The following is a 19,024-nucleotide window of genomic DNA, read 5'->3' on the forward strand; positions in this document are numbered from 1 at the left end:
TGAGGTGCTAAATTAGGATTTTGGCAACGGCTTTTATGATCCACCGGTGCTCTGTAATAATTATATAATAATGGTTCAGTGCAAAGTAATGAAATGAAATGAAACAAATTAGCTTCTCTTGTGTAATTCACGAGGGGTAAGTTGCTTATTAAGACAAATATTCAGGTAATTTGTGGTATACTTGAGTTTTATTCCAAACTTCAAAGTTTGCTCTTTCTGTAGAGTAGTGGGGGAGGAAGGAACTGAAGATTAGATTGTGGTAGGCAGCTCCTGGAGAATCAAGGTCTTTACAGTGAATTTTTATACAGGTTTATGGAGCCTGAAATGTCTCTTCCCTGTAGCATTGCTTTATCTGGTGTAATGATTGTACGAAGAAGATTGCATTGTAGCTCCTTCAAAGGAAGTTAATTAAAGAGTACTTGATTATGCTTATTTACGTTACTGTTCACCCATTAGTGTGTGTTCAGTGACACAGGAAACTGGTGCCTTGACGAGATAGCAGTCCTAATTTCAGTATGTCAGAGGTTCTAAGTGGATATGAGCATTTTATTTATGCTTGGATGAGGAACAGTTTGGTGCATTTTATCCATGTATTTTGTTGATATGACTCACTTAGTAGCTACATATTAAGCCGTGTTATTCGCAGACTTAAAATTACAATAAAACAACCTGTATATGCTTTAAAGTTAATGATTCAGTGCTTTATTTAATTAGCATATAGTCAATACAATAATGTTGGTTGTTTCACCTTTATACTCATGGATTGAAAGCTAATATCTACCTTGTACTGTTATAATGAACTATAATTTCCCCCCAGGTGCAAACTACAATGAAGTAAATGAAGACAAAAGAGAGCATTTCAGTGAAATATTTGCTTCTATTGACACGTTGGCATTCACATTTGGTAATGTGTAAGTAACACAACTTTTGGTATAGGTTTGACTTTCTTTAATTTGTGTATCTAATTATAGGTGTTTTAGGTTAAAACAATATTAATGATAAAGCTGAACTAATGAAAAGTTAGTTTGAAACAGTCACTCAAAGTATGTTTTTTTTTTTAAAAAATCTGTGAAAAATTGTATTGCATCAGTCCCCTCTTCTCATTCTCAGCTTGGCAATTGTATGCATATTCCTCCTTTTCTCAACTCCACTTACATCTTTTTTTCTTCTCTTGTAAGTTCTAATTCTTGCTAGGATGTAGTATTGCCAGCATTAATAGTCCTCTAGTTGCTTCTCAATGTATAACATCAGCTTATACTGTGAATCTCAGCAGGCTGTTCAACTGTTGCAGCCAAGCCCCATCCTGTTCTCAGCCTACATCTGCGTGCAAGCACTTAACAGCCAGTCACTGGTTAGCAGTCAGGAATGCAAACACCAGCTGATTTTTTTTAACCCTTCCTTATCAGTAGCCTAATTGCTGATGTTAAAACCTTATTTTATCGCTTTAAATTGCACCTTGGGCATTGCATGAGCACTGGGTGAAATTGCTGCTTCAATGTTAGAAGTTATGTTTTTGTGTCCTTTTTATTTTCTAGTGCTGCTAGCACTTTTTAAGTACCTTTGCGAAAAATATTGAATTTTGTATCTTTTGTGAAAACCACAATTTGCGCGTATCATTGGCTTTATTATTCAGGACATAACCAGTGCTTCCAAGGTCAAAGAATATCCTCAGTTTCATTTTGATTTTATACGTGCATTTTGTAACTGCCCATTAAGGTTGTTGCTTTACCATATCCTGTTTTATAGCCACAAATTTAAAATAACTGTCATGAAACAAATCTTCTGCTAGCTTAGAGCTGTGGTTAAACTGGACAGAACATGAGCAATCTACTGTTAAAATTTCCAAAGCTCATTTTGTAAATGTATTTAGTTCCAAAAATAGTCTGTAGGTTGCCATTGTTTTCACTGAGTTTGTGTAATGTGTTAGTGGTGTTATTCACTTAATATTTGCCACTCTTAATTCAGTGTGTCCAAAACTGTCTACCAGTCATGTATCTTACCTTAATATAGTTTTGGCAATATAACATTTGTACATGTATGTGCATTTGTGTGTTGTCACTTTTGCATATTGCTCACACCTCTGTTGTGCTTTATTTTAACTCTTTCAACAGTACTGATTAGAGAAATTAAGTTTTGGATTGTGGAGGTGTTTTTTTTATTCTTTCCTGGGATGTGGGAATTGGTGGCTAGGCCAGTATTTGTTGCCCGAGCCTAATTGGACATGCGAAGGTGGTGGTGAGCTTGCAGCCTTGAACCACTGCAGTCCAAGTGGTGTAGGTGCACCCACAGTGCTTATAAGAAGGAAGTTTGAGGATTTTGATCCAGCGACAGTGGAGGAACGACAATATAGTCCAAGTCTGATGATGTGTGGCTTGGAGGAGAGCTTGTAGGTGGTGATGTAGCCATGTATCTGCTGCCCTTCCCCTTCTAGGTGGTAGAGGTCACCAGTTTGGAAGGTGCTGTTGGAGGGGGCTTGAAGAGTTGCTGCTGTGCATCTTGTATATAGCACATGATGCTGCAGCTGAGTGTCAGTGGTGGAGGGAGTGAATGTTGAATGTGGTGGATGGGCTGCCAATCAAGCAAGCTGTTTTATCCTGATTGGTGTTGTGTTTCTTGAGTGTTGTAAGAGCTGCACTCAGTATTCTATCATACTCCTGACTTGTGCCTTGTAGATGGTGGACTGGCTTTGGGGAGTCAGGAGGTGAGTTACTTGTCACAGCATTGCCAGCCTCTGATCTAATCTCTTGTTGCCACAGTATTTATATGGCTGGTCCAGTTCAGTTTCTGGTCAATGTAACCTCCAGGATGTTGATGGTGGAATTTCAGCAAAGATAATGCCATTGAATGTCATGGGGAGACGGTTAGATCCTCCCTTATTGGAGATGGTTATTGCCTGGCACTTGTGTGGCACAAATGTTACTTGCCACTTATCAGCTCAAGTCTGAATGCTATCCAGGTCTTGCTGCATATGAACACTGACTGCTTCAGTGTCTGAGGAGTTGTGAATGGTGCTGAACATTGTGCAATCATCAGCGAACATCCCTACTTCTGATCTTTATGCTGAAAGGAAAGTCATTGATGATGCAGCTGAAGGTGGTTGGGCCTAGGACAGTGCCCTGAGGAACCCTTTCAGCGATGTCCTGGGACTGTGATGATTGGTCTCCAACAGCCACAACCATCTTCCTTTGTGCTAGGTGTGACTCGTCATTGGAGAGTTTTCCCCCTGATTCCCATGGACTTCAGTTTTGCTAAGGCTCCTTGATGCCACACTCGGTCAAATGCTGCCTTGATGTCAAGGGCAGTTTTCTTTCTTGGTCTCCAATGTATTTGAAAAGTAATGCTCATGCTGAGTAGTTTAGCTGAAAATATAAAAGGGAATCTTTTAAGAGTACTGCATAAATATTTATTTAAAAAGGACCATGAATAAAATTGAGTCATACATACTTATGAACTACTTAGCAAGATGTATTATGTAGTTGTATAAATTACTGACTTTTCAGAAGAAAGAGAATGAAAGAAATTGAAATTCAGCTTCTATATGTAATAAAAATATAAATTAATCTTTTTAATCAAATGATTCTGACTTGCAGCATTTCAGATTTCCTCATGGGAGACGTGGACTATAGTTCATCTGTGGGACTGCCACTGAACGGGCGAAGTCGTGTAAGTTCACAGAAAAATTACAATAACTAGAAGCAATAGTGGTATGATTATAGGATAATTAGAATCTTAAAGCTCCAAGGATAGCCACTTTGTCTTTTAGAAAGAGCTACCCAATTAGCCTGACTCCATTGCTCTTTCTCTTTAGTCCTGCAAATTTTTTCCCTTCAATTATTTATCTAGTTCTCTTTGAAAGTTACTATTTATTCTGTTTCCACCACCCTTTTCAGGTAGTGTGTTCCAGATCACAATCTTTTTTTAAAAAGAACTCATCATCTTACTTTGGGCTCCTTTGCCAGTTATCTTTTTTTATAGCTGTGTCTGCTGGTAACCTGCCACAACAATTTCTCTGATTTACTCTGTTGGTAGAATGTATCTATTAAATCTCCCCTTATCCATCTCTGATCAAATGAGAGCAATCCCAACTTCTCTGGGCCACAGACTAATCATAGGCTTAATTAGGAAGTGTTTTCAAATGTTAAGTGTGTTCATTGCACTGTTTTGGCATATACATGCCAGTTTCTGTAAATGTTTTTAGCAAACTTCAAGCCAAGAAGATGTGTATAAATGTATCAGGTATGCTGAATATATAATTGCTGCCTGAGCATTTATTAAAATGAGTCATGTCCATTATTTACATCACACCTGATGCAGAAACTAAAATTAGATTCAGTTTGTTGGTTTGGTTTTGTTTTACATTTTCATACTATTTTTATGATACATATATATCTATTACAGGCTTAAGGGACACTTGTTAAATGAGCTAAAGCTGTTAAATGAAAACTTTATTTGAAACTTCTCTGCTGACAGATGATTCTGATGATTTGGAATTTCAAAGTTCAAATATGAAGTGCTCCTTCTCAATTAATATCTGGTCCAGCTCTTTAAAATTAGTGATGATTAATTTATTTCTTTTCCATTTAAAAGTCTTATGAAAATCTATCCATGGGATCTGGAGGATCAATTCAGGAAAAGGATGACCTACAAGGTACCAATACATTTTTTAAAATCCTTTTAAAATTTAATATTCCAAGTTTTATTTGTCATTTTCAATTTGGCTGCCAAATCAATGAATACACTTAAAGGTATTTAACTAGCTGTAAAGTAATTTGAACTTTGAGGCTGTGAAAAGTAGTTAATAAATACAAGTTTTTTTTTTCTCTTTCATCCCCCACATATCTGTTCCTCCAAATATATTAGAAAATTTCACTCTGCTTCTTTGATCCTAAAATATTTATTTGGGGTCTACTAAGTACTTGGTGCTTGAGCTGGATTTCAGTTTGTTTTTTCCCCTCACCTTCAGGATTTAGTTCAAATCATCTTTAGCTATCCGGTAAGAAAGAGTTGAGTGCAGTCAAACATGTTCATGAGGAGTTTATATGGATGCTGAAAGCTGCCTGGGCTATTGCCATGGAAGCTTTTGCAAGTACTGGTTACCTAACTGTGACCCAAGGGCCCTTTGCCTGAAATAAAACCATATGGGCAGTGCCCATCACTGATAAATACAATATGGATCCTGTATGTGCACCTTTCAGAAATAGCACCTGTATCATATCTTGAGTTCAGTGGCAGCAACCCATGAGTGACATCTTGGATCAAATGGATCTTTCTATCTGCTAGGATTTTATTCTTTCATTCCCCCTTTATCATCTGTTCTTTCCCCACCATGCAGTTGGCAGACAAAATCATGACTGTTACTGTACTGCAACTCATAGCAATCTCATCCAGAACATGTGAACCATACTGGTTGCTGCAGGGTTTGGATAGGACCCATTTAAGTGCAGACTGGATGGTGGCTTATGTGCAAGTATACCAAATACGCTCTTCAAAGAAACCACCCAGCATCCACCAAAGCTGAGCAATGCTTGGATCAGGTTAAGCCTGTTCTAGATGTGGATAGCTTGCTGTCAGGTTCAAGGACTAATTTGTTTACCAGCACCCAAATCAGTTTGCTCAGATACCATATTTCTTGATGAATAGTTTACAGACAATGTTTATACTATTGGCTGTTGGAACAATTTGCATCAATCTGCCATGGTGATTTGAAGACTAATATTTGGACAACAATTCAAATGTTACTTCACGTATCTTAGGACCTCACTTAAGTTTTCCCCAGACTGGCAATGGAGAATGGTGGGGAAGTTAGTGATGTTGAATTGAAATATCAAAATAACAATATTTTCCAGTTTGTTCAGTTGCTTACGAGCTATAACTCATTTGGCTTTGAGACCTCGATCCTTGCAGCATGCTAAACTGTTTTGCCAGTGATGTATAACATAGTCGCGGCGCAAGCACAAAGTATTTACATAACTACTTGATGTGCCATCTTCCAATGTTGTCTGGACTCTACTTTCAAGTGGTAGTTCCATGTAAATGTGCAAAAAGACTGAAATGGAAACAATGCATTGCAGATTACAAACTATTTTCTTGTTGTGAAGTCAACAGAGGTAATGTTTAAAATGTAGGTTTCAGCTTTGATTCAAGGAGCGCACTCACCCCTGAGTCAGAAGGTTGTGGCCACACTCCATGCCACACTCCAAAGATTTGAGTACATAATGTCAGTTGACAATCCACTGCAATACTAAAGGGTTGCAGCACTGTTTTGGGTGTGCTGTCTTTTGGATAAAACATTAATCTAGGCCCCATCTGCCCCCTAGGATAGATATACAAGATCCCTGCTACCTTTAAAAGAGCAGAAGAGCTATCTTCAACTTATCCCTTTAACAAGCACCATGAGAACTGATTAATTGGTCATTTATCTGTTTGTGTGACTTTGCTGTATGCAAATTGGCCATATTTCCCTACAATAGTGAGTACACAAAAGTACTTCATTAGCTGTAAGGAAAATTGAGGTTGTGAAAGGTGCTATATAAATTCAAGTCCTTTCTTTTAAGAGATACAATGACTGAAGTACATCACTATTGCATGGGTGATTGACCTAATCACAGCAAGATATACTCGGTAATCTTTTCTTCTTCCCCCTCCTACCACTAGGTGCCAGCCAGCACGCAGTTCTATAATTTTCTAAATGATAGCTTGGCTAGATGCAAACCGTTTTAGGTTGGCTAAAGTAACAAGTAACTTTGGAGTACCAAATCAGTTAGCTCCAGTCACCATGGGGCTAATACAAATAACTTTGTTAGAAAGAACAATGAAGTATGTAACATTTGGAACCAATTTTGCAATTGATGAAATAAATACTTTTTAAAAAAAAACCTTTTATATACATGACAAATATACATTATGCATGGAGAAAACAGCGAATATGTAAATAGTATATGTATTGCATGCCTTAAATGTAAGGAGATGACTATCATCTAGGACCGTTACTGTATAGTTATTAGATTTGCATGTTGAGTAGCCAGTGACTGTAAAGCGTTTTACACTGCCGGTGATACAGAAGATAGAATCTTGGAAAGTTTACAGCACAGAAAGAAAAAAAACTTGGCCCATTGTGTCTGTGCTGGCTGAAAAACAAGCCACCAGCCTAATCCCACATTCTGGCATTTGGCCCATAGTTATGGTACTTCAGGTGCAATCCAGACACACTTTTAATGAGTTTAGGGTTTCTGCCTCTGCTGCCCCTTCAGGCAGTGAGTTTGAAACCCCTACAATCCCCTGGATGAAAAACCATTTTCCCATCTAATCCTTCTACCAATTATTTTAAATCTATGCCCCCTAGCCACTGATCTCTCTGCAAAAGTAAATAGGCCCTTCTCATCCACTCTATCCAGGCCTCTCTCAATTTTGTACATTTCAATCAAGTATTTTTTTTTCTATTCCATTCTTTCTTTCCCCATCTCCATAGTTCCATGATAGTCTTTAGCATTAGCTTCCTTTAAGGTATATTTCAAGGTCAGAATAATGACATTGAATAGTGACAGACCAGACATTGAAGTGTTTTGCTGTAACATAGGAACAGAAGTGAGTTACTTAGCCCTTCAAGCCCATTGGGTCATTCAGTGAGATCAGGGCTGGTCTGTGACCTAACTTTGTATTCCTGCCTTTGCCCCATATCCTTTTGTACTTTTGCCTCCAAAAAGCTGTCAATCTCCAGATTTAAACTTAACAATTGATCGAACATCAATTGCTGTTTGCAGAGGAGTTCCAAACTCCTTCCAGCCTTTGTGTGTAGAAATGTTGCTAATTTCATTCCTGAAAGGTTTGGTTCTAATTTTGAGTATTTCACCACCACCATCCCCACCCCCATCCTGGACTTCAAAACCACCAGAAATAGTTTCTCCTACTTTACCCTATCTGTTGCCCTCAGAATCTTAAAATTTGATTCATATCATCCCTCATTCCCATATGTTTCACTTCCTGTTTTCAGGAGCTCTCCGAGCAGAAGAGGTTGACAACATGTTACTTAAAAATGACAGTGGGATAGAGTCAGCTCTAACGTATGCAAAAATTTGGTCAAAATATACCAAAGATATTTTAGCCTGGTTGGAAAAACGGTTAAATTTAGGTAAGCTTTTCACTGCATTGCCTTACTAGTCAAAATAATTGTAAGTTGGTCACCGTATTATCTGCTGTATTAATGTTCCTAAGGTCACTTTCTCATTCAGTAACTTTTCTGCAGAAATAAATGCCAACTTATCTAATTTGTACATGCTTGTTTGTATTTGACATTTTAGAGCTTCTATCTGTAATGTAATATTATTGGCTAATTATTTAGAATACTTAAGTTATTCATAAGGTGACATAATTGTTTATCATACAGTCATAAAATGATGCAGCACAGAATGATACGCAGTCCATCATAACTTTTCATGCTCTTTGAGAGGATATCCAAATAGTCTCACTTTCCTTCTCTTTGCCCGTAGCCCTGAAAATGTTTCATTACGTTATTACTGAATCTGCTTCCACAGCCATTTGAGGCAGCACACTCTAGATCATAACATGTGTGAAAAAATGTTTTTCTCGTTTTGGAGCGGGGGGTGGTCCCCTCATCTGCAAAATGATCGTGAATCACAAAGATAACCCCTGGCTTCTTTTTCCTACTGCAAGCTGTCGTCTTAAACCCCTCTCCTATGGCCCAGTGAGAGTGAAGGAGACAAACTTCCTCAAATGTCCTGCCCCTCCACCAGACATGAACTTAAATATTTTTTTTCCCTGTTCCCCCCATGCCCTCTCATCCTCATCTCTCAATTTATCCATGAGACCCACCTTCTGTTGACCCTTTTCCCACTGAACTGAAACTCACCCAATTTCCCTTCCTGACCTAGCTAATGTTGTTAACGGTGCTCTTCTCAGGTACCGCCCCCCCCCCCCCCCATCAAATCTGTTGTCATCAACCCTCCCATCAAAAAACTGCCCCTTGACACCACCTTCCTTGCAAACTACCACCTCATCCACCCTTTCATCTCAAGTCTCAGAATCTCTCAGTGCAGAAGAGGCCCTTTGGCCCATCGAGTCTGCACCGACACGTGAGAAACACCTGACCTACCTACCTACCTAATCCCATTTACCAGCACTTGGCATGTCATAACATTCTAGGCTATGGGCCAAGTGTTCATCCAGGTACTTTTTAAAGGATGTGAGGCAACCCGCATCCACCACCATCTGGGTAAAGTTTTTTTTCCTCATATCCCCCATAAACCTCCTGCCCCTCACCTTGAACTTGTGTCCTCTTGTGACTCACCCTTCAACTAAGGGGAACAGCTGCTCCCTATCCACCCTGTCCATGCCCCTCATAATCTTGTATACCTCAATCAGGTCACCCCTCAATCTTCTCTGCTCCAACGAAAACAACACAAGTCTATCCAACCTTTCTTCATAACTTAAATGTTTCATCCCAGGCAACATCCTGGTGAATCTCCTCTGCACCCCCTCCAGTGCAATCACATCCTTCCTATAATGTGGTGACCAGAACTGCACACAGTACTCTAGCTGTGGCCTCACTAAGGTTCTATACAACTCCAACATGATCTCCCTACTTTTGTAATCTATGCCTCGATTGATAAAGCCAAGTGTCCCAAATGCCTTTTTCACTACCCCACTAACATGCCCCTCCGCCTTCAGAGATCTATGGACACACACGCCAAGGTCCCTTTGTTCCTCAGAACTTCCTCATATCATTGAATACTTCCTTATCAAATTACTCCCCTCACACTTTCCAGGGTTAAATTCCATCTGCCACTTATCTACCCATTTGACCATCCCGTCTATATCTTCTTGTAGCCCAAGATACTCGACCTCACTGTTAACCACCTGGCCAATCTTTGTGCCATCCCCAAACTTACTAATCCTACTCCCTATATAGTCATCTATGTTGTTTATATAAATGACAAATAATAGGGGACCAAGCACAGATCCCTGCGGTACGCCACAGGACACTGGCTTCCAGTCGCTAAAGCAGCCTTCTGTCATCACCCTCTGTCTCCTACAACTAAACCAATTTTGAATCCACCTTATCAAATTACCCTGTATCCCATGTGCTTTTGCCTTCTTTATAAGTCTCCCTTTGGGACCTTGTCAAAGGCTTTGCTGAAATCCATATAAGCTACATCAACTGCACAACCCTCATCTACACAACTGGTCATCACCTCAAAAAATTCAATCAAATTTGTTAGGCACGACCTCCCTCTGACAAAGCCATGCTGACTATCCCTGATCAAACCTTGTCTCTCCAAGTGGAAATAGATTCTCTCCTTCAGAATTTTCTCCCAATAGACATGAGACTCACTGGTCTGTAATTCGCTGGCTTATCGCTACAACCCTTCTTAAATAGCGGAACCACGTTAGCTGTTCTCCAGTCCTCTGGCACCTCCCCACACGGCCAGAGAGGAATTAAAAATTTGGGTCAGATCCCTCACGGTCCCTTCCCGTGCCTCCCTCAGCAGCCTGGGACACACATCATCTGGACCTGGAGATTTGTCCACTTTTAAGCCTGCCAACTCCTCCAATACCTTGTCACTGCCTATATCAATTTGCTCAAGAACCTCGCAGTCTCTCTCCCTGAGTTCCATACCTTCATCCTCATTCTCTTTGGTGAAGACGGATGTGAAATATTCATTCAACACTCTACCGATGTCCTCTGGCTCCACTCATAGATTGCCCCCCTTGGTCCTTAATGGAACCTACTCTTTCCCTGGTTATCCTCTTCCCATTGATATACTTATACAATATCTTGGGATTTTCCCTACTTTTATCAGCCAGAGCTTTCTCATATCCCCTCTTTGCTCTCTTAATTGCTTTCTTAAGCTCCACCCTGCACTTTCTGTACTCCACTAATGCCTCTGCTGATTTGCTCCCCTTGTACCTGCTAAAAAGCCTGTTTTCCTTCTCATCGTATTCTGAATATCTCTGGCCGTCCATGGTTCTCTGGACTTGTTACTCCTTCCTACCACCCTAGATGGAACATGTTGAGCCTGTACCCTTCCACTTTCCTTTTTGAATGACAACCGTTACCCGCCCCCGCCCCCCCCCCCCCCCCCCCCCCCCCCCCCCGCCCCCACACTGCTCCTCCGTAGATTTCCCAAGTAGCTGTTCCCAGTCTACCTTGGCTAGATCCTGCCTTATTTTACTAAAATCTGCTCTCCCCAGTCCAAAATTTGTCTATTTCTTTGTCCATAACAAACTTAAATTGTACCATCATGTGGTCGTTATCACTAAAATGCTCCCCCACCACCACCTCAGCCATCTGTCCGGCTTCATTCCTCAGAATTAGGTCCAGCATTGCGCCGTCCCTTGTTGGACTCTACATATTGACCAAAAAGGTTCGCCTGTACACATTTCAAGAAATCCACTCCATCCAAGCCCTTAACACTATGTCTATCCCAATTAATGTTGGGAAAGTTAAAATCACCTAATATAATTACCCTATTGTTATTCTTTTTATAGACTTCCGCAAGTTATGCACATATTTGCTCCTCAATTTCCTGCTGACTATCTGGGCGTCTATAATAAACACCTAACAATGTGGCTGCCCCTTTTTCTTATTCCTAACCTCTACCCACAAAGCTTTATTTAGGTGCCCCTTCCAAGTTATCATCTCTCCTTACTGCTGTAACTGACTCCTTAACTAATAATGCAATGCCTCCTCCTCTTTTACCCCCTCCCCTGCCTCGCCCGAAGATTCTATATCCCGGAATGTTGAGCTGCCAATCCTGACCCTCCCTCAACCACAACTCAGTGATGGCTACTATATCACAATTTCACATGTCAATCCTTACCCTTAACTCATCCGTTTTACCTGTAATGCCCCTGGCATTAAAGTAGAGGCCATCCAGCCTTGCCTTATTCCCTTGAAACTTAATGCAGCTGGCCTCCCTCTGACTTGATTGTTTTACTGTATTATGATGTGTCCCTATTCTGCTAACATTCTGTGTCCCCACCCCCTGTCAAATTAGTTTAAACTCCTCCCAGCAACACTAGCAAACCTGCCCACAAGGATGTTAGTGCTGCTTTGGTTCAGATGTAGACTGTCCTGCTTGTACAGGTCCCACCTTCCCCAGAAATGGTCCCAGTGACCCAGGAATCTAAAACCCTCCCTTCTGCACCAAATCTTAAGCTGCTTATTCATTGCACTATTATCCTAAATCTGTGCTTGCTAGCATGTGGCACTGGGAGTAATCCAGAGATTACAACCCGAGAGGTCCTGCTTCTTAGTCTACTGCCTAACTCCCTGAATTCTTGATGCCAGTCCTTGGACATGTCATTGCCCTGTGCCTGTTTTTCCTGGAACTCCACGGTTGAATCCCGCCAATCAAGTTTCCATCCCTGCCACAGAACTGAACAACTCTTAAAGTCACAAATGCCTTCTCTGTGACTATGACAAAAGTATACTATTCCCTTTTCATGTTTCCTGAGCTGACTTCAGTCTTTGATTTGGTTGACCAGATGATCCTTCTTCAACACCCCTCCATTGTCATCCAGCTGGATGGAGCTATGCTTGCCTGGTTCCATTCTTAGCTTTTTAATCATAGCAAGAAAATCAGCTGCAATCTTTCCCCTCCTATAGGATCTACCTTTGGCCCCTCCTTTTTCTCATCTACATGATGTCCCTCAACAACATCATCAAAAATGTATCAGTTTCTACATGTATGTCGATAATGCCCAACTCTACATCACCATTTTTCTCAACCTCTCTGCTGTCTATAAATTATCCATATTCCAGTATTAGGTGAGCAGAAATTTCTCCTCAGCTAATAATGGTCTTCCCAGTTGTCTTCGGTCCCTTCGTTCCCAAACTCTTGCTGCTTAGCTGTTGATTCCATCTCTCTCTCCGATAACTAACTGTCTGAGGCTGAACTAGATTGTTTGCAACCTTGGTGTCATATCTGATCCTGAGGTGAACTTCCAGTCACATGTATGTACATCATCATTTAAGACCACCCATTTCTAGTGAAATATCACCCCTACCTCAGCTCATCTGCTGAATCCCTCATCTATATCTTTGTTTTTTTTAAACTGTTCCAATTCGCTGCTGACCAACCTCTTGCATTCAACCTTTGTTAAACCTGACATCATCCAAAGTTCTGCTAACCTACACTAACTCGCACCAGTTTCCATTCAGCCATCACCACTGTGCCAACTGACTGTTTGTTTGATTGACTGACTGACTTACAGTTAAACAGTGCCTGGGTTTTAAAATTTGCATCCTTAATTTCAAATCCCTATATTGCCTAACTCCCAGTCCACAATCTTTTGAGATACCATATTCCTTTAATACTGGCCTTTTGATTGGCCCAGCCTTGGTGGCTGTGCTTTCAGCAGCCTGCACCCTAAGCTCTAGAACTCCCCACCCTATACCTCTTGTGTCTCTTTTTCATTTTTCTCCTGGAAAGTTCTCCTTAAAACCTACTTCTGTTAAACACAGTAAGTGCTTGTTAGTCCAAAGCTAGTCTCTTACCTCAAGCTGATTTATTCTCAAGACTGCTCTTCAGTGTAGCAGCCCCTTCTGCACTGGAGTGTTACAGCTGTACCCATTTGTAGATGAACCATCACCCGTTTTAACAAACAGTAGTCTTAAAAATGTAATTGCTGTACAGTGTAATTGGCAGTCAACAAGAAGATTGTTATTGGACCTTGATAATGTAATTACTGATACACTGACACTTCTTCCTTTTCCACGGCCATCTTCCTCCTCCTCCTCGTCCTCCTCCATCCTTCTTTCCACCTTCCCCTGCCTCCACCTTTCCTCTTCCCCCATCATCCTGTGCCACTGTTGAAATTATGATCTATATTCCCAAGTTCAGATCATTAATATATCAATTCTCATCGCCATATTATAAAGAAAATGTAGAGGCATTGAAGAGGGTGCAAAAATAGATTTATAAAGATTGTGCCAGAAATGCAGGGATATACCAATCAGGAGAGGATGAATAGGCTGGGTCTCCTTTCTCTTGAAAAGAGTGGCTGGAGAAGTGACCTAACAGGTGTTTAAAATTATGAAATGTTTTGACAAAGTAGATTAAGAGAGAATTGTTTTCACTTATGGAGAAGAGCAAAACCAAAAGCCATCAGTATAAGATAGCCAACAAAAAATTAAACTGGGAATTCAAGAGTGGTGAGAATGTGAACTTGCTATTACAGGGAGTACTTGAAGCAAATAATATAGATGCATTTAGGGGAGGCTGCATAAGCATATGAGGGAGAAGAGAACAGAGGGTTATGCTGATAATTAGATGAGGAAATGCAAGAGGAAGCTTGAGTGGAGCATAAACACCAGCATAGACTGTTTGGGCTAAACGGCCTGTTTTGGTTCTCCATATCCTATGTAATCCCTCTTCCCTTTATTTTTGAGCCCATTTATGTAACAGGTGTAACCTTCCAATCCCCTACCATATCTAATGAGAATTGGAAGATTTTGGCCAGAGCCTCTGCAATATTTATCCCTCTGCCATCTAGAATATATTCCATCTGGATTTAATAAATTTCCCACTTTGAATGCAACCAACATTTTAATATATTTTAATCCTGTCTAATTTCTGCACTGAGCCTGCTTTACTGTGACATTGGCAGCATCCTTTCCTTGCAAAATACTCATTTATTACTCAGCTACGCTCTCTACCTCTTTTTTTGGTCCGTAATTGGTTCCACCCTTCCTTTGAACATCCTTTTACTATTTATATAGGACATATATTTCTAATCGATGTTTTTTTAAACATCCAGATATGGAATACGCAAGAAGCTTTTCAAAATTGGCAGAGTCAGCTAAAACTTCTATTGGTCAACAGGTAAATATTACAATGTCTAATATTGGGGAATGTCTTATTCCTGCAAGTACTGTTGTGCAATAAGCTACTTAGCAAGTTGTCAACCTTCCACTTTTTTCTGAAGCAAGTTTCCTGCCATATACAGGCACAACTAACAGGGCAAGGGGTAGGAGTGCATACATTCAGGATAAACTAAGTAAATAAGCAATTCAGATCAACTTTGAGTCCATGGGCAGTGAATATATGCAATAAATTACCAGAGTATACAGCCAAAGAAGAGATTTTGTAGAGGTGTCAGAAGGAAAATAGATCAATTCTTGCATTCATTCAGATTTATGGGGCTGGATTTTACGGCTCCCCCCACTGGCGTATTTAAAGGCAGGTGGGCTTGTAAAATAAAGTGGGTGGCCTTCCTAGCGCCTTACTGCCAACTCGCAACTTGTCTCCCATATTACAGTGGATGGGTAACGTGTCAGGCACCCACCTGCCTTTAGGCCTATTGAGGCCCTTCACGTGGCCAGTTAAAGATGGATAATCCGGCAGCTTTCACTGTGTGTGCTGCTGTCTGGCAGGAAGTGGGGAATTACCTCCTTTGGGAGGTCGCTTGTGCCCCTTGGAAACACAAACGCAAAGATTGTACTCCTCTAACTCTTCTTCTTCCCCCTTTGGCCCCTCTCACCTTCTCCTGTTTACCAGCCCGCTGAGGTCTGGCAGCATCCAAAATTCAAGATCTGTCTTTGAGTTCGGACTCCATCAGTCTTTTTTCTTGGGTAGGGTTGCCTCTAATCCCAGTATTGGCCACCATTCAGTCCTGGCACTGCTAGGACTGCAGAGCTGCCAGCCAGTCAGATTGACTGACTGGCAGTTGTCTAGGGTGGGACTTCCTCCCAGATAGTGGGTAGAAGTCCCACTCTGAAACAACTAATACTGCTCCCAGCGTAACCAGGCTGCCCGCAGCGATATTTCAAATGGGCAGGCTAACAACTGACTTTTCGGTTACAGGGAGCCCAGGAAATGTGGCTCCCTGTAAAATCCAGTCCATTTAAAATTAAAAAAGCTACTTCATAAGAAAAAGGATAATTGAGTGGGTAGACTAGATGAGCTAATGGTCTTCTGACCAAAATGTTAATATTGTTAAAATTTACTTTTTTTTAACAGGTACACATGCCATTTCAATCAGTGTATATGTCTGCTTTTGAATATGATGTTGAGTATTGTCAGGCTCTTCTGCAAACTGGAGCAGGCCTCCAATCAAATAAATTTATTCAGGTGCGATTTTTGTATGTTTTGAATTTCTTTTGCCCAGCCCACTGCAGAGAATGGTTGTTATTTAACTATTGCAAATACACGTTTACTTGTATTTCATGATACCAGTTGCCCATTGCAGTCACTGAATACTAAATCATGGTCTTTGTTTCAAGTCTTACTTAATTAACTTGTTGGTTCACTTGTTGGTTCTTTCTAGGCTTATCAACAGTTGCATATCCTTTGTAACTTTGGGAATGTATGATTTTCATTTGTCTCATTCTGTACTTTTTTGATGTCCATATGACATTCTTCGAGTGGATAGGCAAGTGATCTGCTAGGCGTAGTGATTGGCTACTATAGGAAATGAACAGTTTCTTTTTCTCCTCCCTCCTGTTTAGCACCTCATCCATGTAGTTTAATTCAGATTAAGCATGTATTATATAGGAGAATTGGGTGTTCAAAATTAGCTTCATACCTTGTATAATCTTTGGGATTATCTCTGATGCATTTATCAACATTTGGAATTGCAGTTTGACTCTTGAAATATGATCTTCTGAATCCATAATAGCATTTTTAAAGATTAAAAGTTTGTCAACTATGGTATAAAATGGCATCTTTGTTATTAAATGTATTTTCAGCCACTTCTGTTGCGAAGAAATGAACTGGATAAGCAGCGTAAAGAAATTAAAGAGCAGTGGCAGCGAGAGCAAAGAAAAATGGTAATATGTTCTACATACTCTTTTTAAAATGAGTTTTAAGCTTTCTATTTATTCCCCATTAATTATTTATTTATTCCCCATTAATTTTTTTTAAAAGAAGTACCTACCCTCTAAATACTAAAATCCTTTTATGTACTTGACAGCATGAGGCAGAAACATCTCATAGGAAAGCAAATCTATTGTACATTCAACGCCAAGAAGAATATGAGAAAGCAAGGTCTTCTACAATTCGAGCAGAAGAGGAACATTTGACTTTAAATAGTGGGCTAACTGGAAATTACAACAGACATCTTGAAAAAAAAAGAAAACTGGAAGAAGATGCTTTACAAAAAGTAACTTTTTAAGCCAAATTAAACCTACAAGATTTTTTTCTCCCAGAGTAAAAGCGACCACTTTTTTTTGTAGCTCCTTTTAAGAATGCCACACAACTCGATTTAAAGCTGTAGACTGAAGATTTGAATTACGAGCTTCCAAATTTACTTAACCCAACTGCATTTACAGCATTATATTAAGTGTTGTCATCAGTTAGATGATTAAAAATGTTAACTGATACTATCTTCATTTTGAGGTGTAGAATGAAGATTTCATCCAAACATTACCTTAGTGTAAAGTTGTCTGTACAAAAATGAAGTAAATTTTGCCTCAAATGTTCAGTTACTTTTAACATTAGGACAATAATGACTGGATCCATACAGAATTTATAATTTTGAAATCTGTTTTGTAGGCTGAAGAAGCTGAAGAACATTTCAAAGCTTCTAAATTGGATGCCAATGAAAAACGAAGCAATATGGAAAATATCAAGAGCGATATACTGACACAGCTACGCGAATTAGTCTACCAATGTGATCTCACCTTAAAATCAGTAAGACTATGTTTTGCAAATCATGTTTGCATAGTTATAACTTGCTAAATCCTTTTATTACTTTTAAAAACATGGAAATTTAGATAGCAATACTACTACCTTTTGCAGAAAATATTTCAATTAAAATAATTGACTTTTTCAGGTGACAGTTAACTTGTTTCAGATGCAGCATGCCCAAGTGGTCGCCCTTCCTGTTAACTACCAATCTCTTTGTGAAAATACCAAGCTGTATGAGCCAGGGCAACAGTATTCAGAATTTGTCAAAAGTTTGCCAAAGGAGGAAGTTCCTGTGGAGCCATATTTATTTCAATTTTCAGTTTCATCAAATGGAGGGTAAGTAATGTGGTTGACTCTGAAATGGCTTAATAAGCCACTCAGTTCAAGGGCAATTAGGAATGGGCAACAGATGCTGCCACCCATACCCTATGAAAGAATAAATATATAAAAATGTGCATTGGGTGCTAGTTTTTGTGTATTGAGTGCGTCTAAGTTGGGGAAAAGCCTGCTTGTAAGTGTGGAACAGTGGTAGAATGGGTTATTATATTGTAACAAATAGATCTTATGAGGCATAAAGATACATAATGTAGACATCTGCTTGCGATCTTCAACTGCAACCCCCCCCCCCCCCCCCCCCCCCCCCCACCCCCACCCCCACCCACCCCCCCCACCCACACACACAGCAAACTCCTCATTGAATTCTTAGGGCTGGATTTTGTCCCATGATGCAGGTAGCTAGAGTCTGAAAATTTCCCTGCTTGGCGCCTCCACCTTGGGGGATAAAAAGCGCACTTGGGTAGGGTGCAGGATAGAGCACAGCTGCCCTTCCGAAGCATAAGGGAGCCACAGGAGCTGCTGAGTGCCAAGACTGCTGTTTAAAAGGCCCACCTCCACTCTCTGGAACTTCATCCCAGTTGTTTTGTTAAAACCACTAGCCCTCACACTCCATTGTGCCCCTCATCCACTGCCCATGCTCCATCCATGCTAGCTCATGCCCCCCCCCCACACCCACTGTCAATGGCCACATCTACCCTCCATGCCAACTCATGCCCCAAACCCTTCACCCTTCATACCCTCCATGCCTGCTCACCCAGTATACACTATGAACAAACATCAGGAGCCATGTTCAGGTGAAATAAAATAAAGATCTAAATATCTATTACAGGTGTCACCATAAGAAACAAATGCCTCCTTCATGAAAGTCCATTTAAATCCTCTCAAGTACTTACTCCTTTATCAAAGCAGACTTGTATTCATAACCCCACATCAATGACAGCTAACCCTTTAATAACAACAAAGGTAAAAGCAAAATACTGTGGATGGTGGAAATCTGAAACAAACACGCAAAATTGCTGGAGAAACTCAGCAGGTCTGAG

The 19,024-nt window shown here is 40.3% G+C and overlaps 1 protein-coding gene across 4 annotated transcripts in view; it reads left to right on the top strand.

Moving 5' to 3' along the window:
* The window catches only part of LOC121289087 (rho GTPase-activating protein 29-like), a 112,157-nt gene that overhangs the window by 58,932 nt on the left and 34,201 nt on the right, over positions 1-19,024 (top strand). For 2 of the 4 annotated variants that reach the window (XM_041208109.1, XM_041208111.1), the window contains exons 4-13: positions 818-911; positions 3,591-3,663; positions 4,588-4,648; positions 7,991-8,128; positions 14,779-14,843; positions 15,981-16,091; positions 16,709-16,789; positions 16,933-17,121; positions 17,514-17,651; positions 17,794-17,984. In XM_041208109.1, the coding sequence (XP_041064043.1) occupies positions 818-911; positions 3,591-3,663; positions 4,588-4,648; positions 7,991-8,128; positions 14,779-14,843; positions 15,981-16,091; positions 16,709-16,789; positions 16,933-17,121; positions 17,514-17,651; positions 17,794-17,984 (1,141 nt within the window). The remainder of the gene's footprint in view (positions 1-817; positions 912-3,590; positions 3,664-4,587; positions 4,649-7,990; positions 8,129-14,778; positions 14,844-15,980; positions 16,092-16,708; positions 16,790-16,932; positions 17,122-17,513; positions 17,652-17,793; positions 17,985-19,024) is intronic. The other 2 variants (XM_041208110.1, XM_041208112.1) reach the window with 2 other exon arrangements.

This window comes from Carcharodon carcharias, chromosome 16, assembly GCF_017639515.1.
Source record: "Carcharodon carcharias isolate sCarCar2 chromosome 16, sCarCar2.pri, whole genome shotgun sequence".
Taxonomy (NCBI): domain Eukaryota; kingdom Metazoa; phylum Chordata; class Chondrichthyes; order Lamniformes; family Lamnidae; genus Carcharodon; species Carcharodon carcharias.